The 7,422-nt window shown below is 35.2% G+C and overlaps 1 protein-coding gene and 2 non-coding genes across 3 annotated transcripts; all 3 read left to right on the forward strand.

Annotated features, from left to right (window-relative positions):
* The first annotated feature begins 988 nt into the window (after positions 1-988).
* LOC111624551 lies at positions 989-1,905 on the forward strand. Its single transcript, XM_023367425.1, has 2 exons — positions 989-1,239; positions 1,332-1,905. The coding sequence occupies exons 1-2, from the start codon at positions 989-991 to the stop codon at positions 1,903-1,905; spliced, it is 825 nt and encodes a 274-aa protein (XP_023223193.1).
* Positions 1,906-4,479: 2,574 nt separating this feature from the next.
* Positions 4,480-4,585, forward strand: LOC111624585. The gene has a single exon (XR_002756605.1). It is a non-coding gene; the product is annotated as a U6 spliceosomal RNA (small nuclear RNA).
* Positions 4,586-5,270: 685 nt separating this feature from the next.
* On the forward strand, positions 5,271-5,342 carry Trnam-cau. Its single transcript has one exon. It is a non-coding gene; the product is annotated as a tRNA-Met (tRNA).
* Positions 5,343-7,422: the final 2,080 nt, after the last annotated feature.

Here is a 7,422-nt window from a genome sequence, read left to right on the forward strand (position 1 = left end):
TGTCCTAGCAACTTATTTTATTTAATTAAAAGTTTCATGACCGATAGGAAAGTGGGCTTCTATAATAACAATATCAGTTATACACGTCAAGCCACATTGGGTTGCCCTCAGGGCTCAATCTCTGGCCCTGCGTTGTGGACCATTGTCCACAATGACCTACTCACCACTCTCAATAATTCTGAAGGAAATCATCTATTACAGGGCTACGCCGATGACACAGTTGTATTAGTATCAGATAAGAATAGTGACAATCTTCCTACACTCTGTAATAAATTGCTGACAAAGATCTCAAATTGGAGTAAGAAAGTTAAACTGTCATAAATTACTCAAAATGTTTGTATATAATATTTTCTAAAAAGACCCCATTACAACGCAGCCCCTGCATTAAAATTGATGGTGTCCGGATATCTAGTCTCTGAAATCATATATTTGGGAGTTAAACTACAACAACAACTGCAGTGGACAGGTCATATAGAAATGGTTGTAGCAAAAGCAGTTAAGGTATCAAATGTACTTATCAGTATTGCTAAAAACACTTGGGGAATTGGCAGTAAAGCAGCCAAAATGATTTATCTTGGGGTAATTGAGCCCATCATTCTTTATGCTGCTCCTATCTGGGCAAAGGCCTGTTCAAGAATTAACATTCAAAGGAAATTATTTAAGGCTCAAAGGGTGGCAGTCCTTAGAATTTGCAGGGCCTATCGCACCGCATCCACCTCTGCGTTATTGTCCTAGTAGGATTGATACCCATTCACATCAAGGCCGGGATGGTAGCTACTAACTGGAAATTTAGTAACCTTTTTGATAATGAAAATCCCCTGAGCGACAACAACAAAAATATTATCGCAGATTTTCCCGACCAGATCAAAGAAGATATTTCTAAGTTTGGTATAGAACAAACAAATGTCGACTTAAATGTGGAACAGGACTATCCCCAACTAGATAGCATCGCTTCAAGACCAAAACAATGATATCTCAATTTATACAGATGCGTCTGTATAAATTGAAGCAAGGAAACAACGTGGGCTGTGCTTTCATTTTATATAGCCACCGAAATGGTTCGTCTCACAGATCGGCCTATAAACTAGGTCCTCATTGTTCGGTACCACCGGCGGAAATTCTGGCCATAGCCAAAGCTATTGAACATGTCTACTCTGATTGGTTTTCTCCGAACAAGACAATAACAATTTATACAGACAGCACCACAGCCTCAATAGCAATTTTACACATAGTCACATAGCAATTTACAGTCTCAAGAACAAAAAGAGAAATATCCTTAAAATTCACAAACTTATCACGACTAACACCCATAACCATAACATTTCGTTCAGCTGGGTGCGCGGACATTCCGGTATATCCGAAAATGAAGCTGTTGATGCTCTTGCGAAAAAGGCAGCCAACTCTCAACTTATACACACCTATACGAGAATCCCATTATCAACGATAAAGAATTGGAACTTCCAACGTTCAGTAAAACAGTGGCAGGAAGAATGGGACAGTTGCACCACCGGTAGACAAACCCACAGTTTCATACCAAATATTGTTCATCGCCTTGAATGGAGAAACTTCACCTCATCCTTTGCCATGAGTCAGATCTTAACTGGTCATGGCAATTTTAATGCCTATCTTAAGAGATTCCATATTCGTGACTCCGAAGAGTGCTACTGTGACAACGTCTCTCGACAGGACACAAATCACTTCCTATTTGACTGTGCTCTCTTCAACACAGAAAGGACAAATCTCATTATGTGCGTGCTATACGAAGGATTCAATTGGCCTTGTTCACTGTGCACCCTGATAGACAATAAAAACATTTACAAGGCTCTTGAGAAATTCATCAACGAAACCAAGGCGCTTTTCCCTCCAAGGGACGTTCAAGATAACAAAAACGATGATGGAAACTAAGGCTTCAGCTGTGAACTAAGTGTTAAACGGGAAGCGACCTGGTTACATTTATTTTATAATTGTTACTAAACGGTGTGTGTAATGTGAACAAACTGTTGATTCCGGCAAGCATATAATTTTTTGTACCTCTTTATTAGTGGTTTATGTCGTTAATGCTCTGCAATCAATGTACAGTTTCTGGTAAATGTGGTGTCATCCTAAGTTGTATATCTTTAATTTTAATGTCAACCAAATGGTTGTTGCACGGTAAATTAGAAATATGTTATAAAATCCAGAATTGTCTTGTCGGTCACTAACCACTTCTGGAATAGTCTTAACATCCCAATCGGAAGTATCATATATAATATACATTGTATCTATGTTTTCATTTTCCTTATGTACAGTACATAACCATTCCTGATATTGTCATAATTTCGTCACCCAAGTTCGGTGCATTATTTNTGGATCGAAACCACTCTCTGCTAAAGTTGTAATTTTGTTTTTCTCTCCTCTAACTTTGTCTTTTCGCGGATTTCAATCCGGAAACGCTGTAGTAAGTGGATACTGTTATTTCTTATTAAAATCGAGACAATTCTTACCAGCGATAACACAACGTTTTCTAATCGATGCTTCTTATTCTATTTGTTCGTTATGAAACTTAAATCATCGCAAAGAGTAATGAACGTGATACGAAAGAAAATTAAAATTTTAGTGATTAACACTAAAATTTTAATTTTACCGCAGTGTCGTTAAGAGTACGTATAAAAAATTTCATTCAGATTTAAAGTTTAATAATTGTTTTAATTACTTTTCGCTCGGTCATGTGCGTTAGAGTTAGCATGGATTTAAAATACTCGAACCTGATTTCATTATTTCAGAAATCTCACGGAATATTTTCGATTAGTTGAAAACGAAATGGAGACCGTTCACCATTCCCAGCAACACCGAATTGTCAAAGCGAAGAAAGGGTTTGTAGTTTAAAATAGAACTGTCTAGATAATCGTTGTGATAGTAGCCTATATTTTATAATTCCGAGTAGACAGCTTTGCGTTCGAACTGAAACGATGCAACGCCATTAGAAAAAAAGTGATCTGTACGCGGTTGGTGTACTTTTCCGAGTACCAATGAATTGAACTCGGGAAACGCTTACGTAAATATTTCACTTTCGAACAGAACACAAAGTTCATTATCGAATTTTCACTAGCATTTACACAGGATATTTTCTTAAGTGGTCAGTGCCAGGTATGTCGGCCCCCGTTTCCCCGTAAAAAATCCTGTTAGTGCCAAAGGACAAAAAAAGATAATCAAATATATAACATATGTGAGGAACCGGGGATATATTAAGAATAGGTGAATAATATATTGATTTATAAAATGAATAAATGTTCCTTACTAAGGTAAAAAAAATTTTCAATACTGTATACTTACTCTTTAAGGAAAGTGTAAATATGCTTAGAGAGTCAGTTATAATAATACAATATCTCGATGCTTTGACAGATATTAAATTAAATCAGCATTAAATTTTTACGTTCTGAAATATTATTAACTTTTCTCCTCAGCTAATTCTAATCTGGTCAAACCTATTCAATCTTTTTATAACTTCTGCGTAAGTTACACAGAGTTATGCAACATTTTATCTCATAATAACGGTTAATTAATTATTATTTTTAAAAAAAATATTGGTTATGGACAAAGTAAAAGCGGATAGAAAAGACATTTTACTAGACTTACGTCCAATTGACATATCTACATTTTTGATACCTTAAAGTTTATTATATTATAAGAACCCTATCGGAATCAGCAATAAGAAATGTATATTATAAATCGAAATTTAAGTACTTCAATTTTAGCAATTTAAAAACCGAATTTGTAGAATAGGTCGGTCGCGTTAATCAATAAAATATGACAATTATTTCTATTTATAAAAAAACCAAGCATAAATGATAAAACTAAATAAATTCAATGTGGATGAGTTCAAAAATTATTATAACAATAGCAAGAAATCGCTGTAATTTATATCGTAAATCAGATTCTTTCATATTTAAGCACCTTTTGCTATAAAACAGAACATCGCAGCTGCGAAAAATAACCCGTCAGCGTGAAACCAAAATACCACGTAACACAAATATTGAAATTTGTGCTTCACCATCGTTTACTATCTGACAATGCCGCGAAATGATATTGCAATTATCAAGTACAATTGCCGAGAGCTACAGTAGTATAAAATTTAAACAAGCGTTCGACTTCTGATGATTGTATCAATAGCTCGTGATTCCAAAGAACGGAAGTGTAATGTATAATATAATTATTAAGGTCAAATTAAAGCAGGCCGAAAAACGACTGATCTTGGCAGGTATAACACTCAGGTCGAAGGGTGTAGCTATCGCAGGATGTAAAGAATGCAACTATCCATCGTCGGTCAATAACTTATCTGAGAGAATTTCAAGAAATTTCCAAAATCAATCGTTCGTATTTTAAACGAACCGCTATAGTTAAGTCTATAAGGTGCTGTCTGACGATAAACGTAAACACACCCGTGAAGACGCGTGAGCTGAAGTTGTTGGTATATATACGGCCGATCCGGTAATACCGAGTGTACAACTTCGGTCGTACATATTCTAAAATTGGAACGATACAGAGAAGATTAGCATGGCCCCTGCGCAAGGATGACACGCAAAATCGTGAAGCGTTCCATATTTTTTTAATCCAACTATTCGAATCGTTTCCGCGACAAAACGAACTTGGCTTACCAGCGAGCGGTATATCTGATAACACACATTCTCTATTTTCTGAAAACTTATCAACGCTTTCTTGTTATTGAAAAGAATGTGTGCATTTAAGCAAATAATTTTCTGCATAAATTTAAGTCATCTTCAGGAAATACGAAATAATGTATTGAAACTTTAAAAAATAATCGAAATTATACAAATTGAGTTTTCCATCATTACAGATATAATTTAAAGGAAAGGTCATATTAAAAGATTTCTTGCCTGTTTATTTTAAAAAGCTTTAAACATTTTGTTTAATTAAATTAAGTAAATGGCAAAAATTAAGGAATTAAAATAATTTCTATTTACAGTTACACTTGAACTTTTCGTAAATCCTTCTTAGATGAAAACAAACATTCGTAGTAAAATAAATGCTTCAGTTAGACGGAGTGTTGAGAGAGAAACTGGTTATGGTAAATGACGTGTTTTTCATCGAAGTATAAAAGTTGAAATTAGAAATACCGAGTTATACTAGTTGGAGCTGTTGATAGTTTCGTCATTTCATTGTGTAAACTTGCATAGATATTTATCATCAGATATTATTTATACTGTTCAATCAATGGCAATCTACTTTATTTAGAAAGTATAAAAAGCCGACAGCCTCTTATGTTTGGTAGAAGCAGAGTGGCGCAGTGGGAGCGTGCTGGGCCCATAACCCAGAGGTCGGTGGATCGAAACCACTCTCTGCTAAAGTTGTAATTTTGTTTTTCTCTCCTCTAACTTTGTCTTTTCGCGGATTTCAATCCGGAAACGCTGTAGTAAGTGGATACTGTTATTTCTTATTAAAATCGAGACAATTCTTACCAGCGATAACACAACGTTTTCTAATCGATGCTTCTTATTCTATTTGTTCGTTATGAAACTTAAATCATCGCAAAGAGTAATGAACGTGATACGAAAGAAAATTAAAATTTTAGTGATTAACACTAAAATTTTAATTTTACCGCAGTGTCGTTAAGAGTACGTATAAAAAATTTCATTCAGATTTAAAGTTTAATAATTGTTTTAATTACTTTTCGCTCGGTCATGTGCGTTAGAGTTAGCATGGATTTAAAATACTCGAACCTGATTTCATTATTTCAGAAATCTCACGGAATATTTTCGATTAGTTGAAAACGAAATGGAGACCGTTCACCATTCCCAGCAACACCGAATTGTCAAAGCGAAGAAAGGGTTTGTAGTTTAAAATAGAACTGTCTAGATAATCGTTGTGATAGTAGCCTATATTTTATAATTCCGAGTAGACAGCTTTGCGTTCGAACTGAAACGATGCAACGCCATTAGAAAAAAAGTGATCTGTACGCGGTTGGTGTACTTTTCCGAGTACCAATGAATTGAACTCGGGAAACGCTTACGTAAATATTTCACTTTCGAACAGAACACAAAGTTCATCGAATCGAAATGTAACTGAAAAATAATTTAAATATCAGATTTAGTGTGAAAGAGTTTAGTAGGTTTATAAACACACCTGTGCGCGAACAGGCACACACGGTCATCATCCCATAAATAGCATTGTAGAAAGCACAAAATTGCGGTTTGTTTTTATCTAAAATTTGAAAATTGGAAGTTTGAAATGATTGCAATGCATATTTTTACCACATGTATAAGTAGGTGATAAAAGAAAGTAACACCGTGATCTACCATGGCTGCAAAAATAAAACAATCAGACCTCCGGACTAACGGACTCCAGTAGCAGAGTGCATACACTTTCTCTACTAATCGTTTCATTTTGCTGCTTTCTCCATCGAACATCGTTTATCGTTTTGGGCATTTCAATTTCGTAACTCACTGAAAACTGAATATTTTTTGCATTATCTTAAGATCGAGACGAATGGAACCGACGACGATAAGCCAATTGAATGTCTTGTTTCTTTCGTTATTCGTTAAACGACGAACTTTTGCTGTTGCAACGAATACATTAAAATTTTAGAAACGATTTCAGAAAATTTGCATAAAGATGCAATCATTATTATTATTGTAGTACGCTATGTAAAGTGCAGTGGCGTACCGTGGGTGTCAGCCGCCCGGGGCGGAGGAAAATTTCGCCCCCTTTTTAGGTATTTCAATTTAAAAGACCCAAAATACAGTTTTGTCACAGAACATGCGATGAAAAATTCGGTGGTAGTGCAGCGACCTGTTTAAAATAGTTCTATTGGATATTAGTGGTGTATATGAACGCGAATGAATCGTACAAGCAAAAAAAAAATGGTCAACAGGTTTTGCAGGATTTCCTCGGATGAAAAAATTACTAGTTCACCCAGACGGCGAGCCGATTCCCAGACTGTCCGGACGATAGCACTATCGTAGGCGCGATGCAAGTATAGATTAGGATGTTTCAAATTTTTACAAGCTATTATTATTATTTATTGTGAAATTTTGCCGCCCTTTAAAAAGTGCCGCCCGGGGCGGGCCGCCCCTGCCGCCCCCACTACGGTACGCCACTGGTAAAGTGTAAATGCTGATCGTTCTTTAAGTGTTTTTTTTTTATTATTACTATAAAATGTTAAACTATTTTTAATATAAATCTGTTTATTTCTCACTGACAAGAATATTTTCGTTTTGGAAAAAAGTATAACTTCTTTTGTTAGTATTCATACGTTAAAGTTTGTTAAATTATTTTTTACCTGAAGTTTGTTTTGTTCAAACCGATACAAAGTTTAGGTTAGAATCAGCGTGGTTTGCGAATGAAATTGTTGTTAATTAATTAAAGAGTTTTATGGAACGTGATCACGTATGTTGTTCATAAATTAATTATATATTCGGGATCGGC

This window comes from Centruroides sculpturatus, unplaced genomic scaffold (genome assembly GCF_000671375.1).
Source record: "Centruroides sculpturatus isolate CEXI.00-Female unplaced genomic scaffold, Cexi_2.0 scaffold15, whole genome shotgun sequence".
NCBI classification, from domain to species: Eukaryota; Metazoa; Arthropoda; class Arachnida; order Scorpiones; family Buthidae; genus Centruroides; species Centruroides sculpturatus.

Bases quoted from the DNA above. Each gene is read 5' to 3' on its own strand.
- LOC111624551 (XM_023367425.1), top strand. From the start codon at position 989: ATGCGTCTGTATAAATTGAAGCAAGGAAACAACGTGGGCTGTGCTTTC. The intron at 1,240-1,331 runs GCAATTTACAGT...CATTTCGTTCAG, and splicing joins ATTTTACACATAGTCACATA to CTGGGTGCGCGGACATTCCG.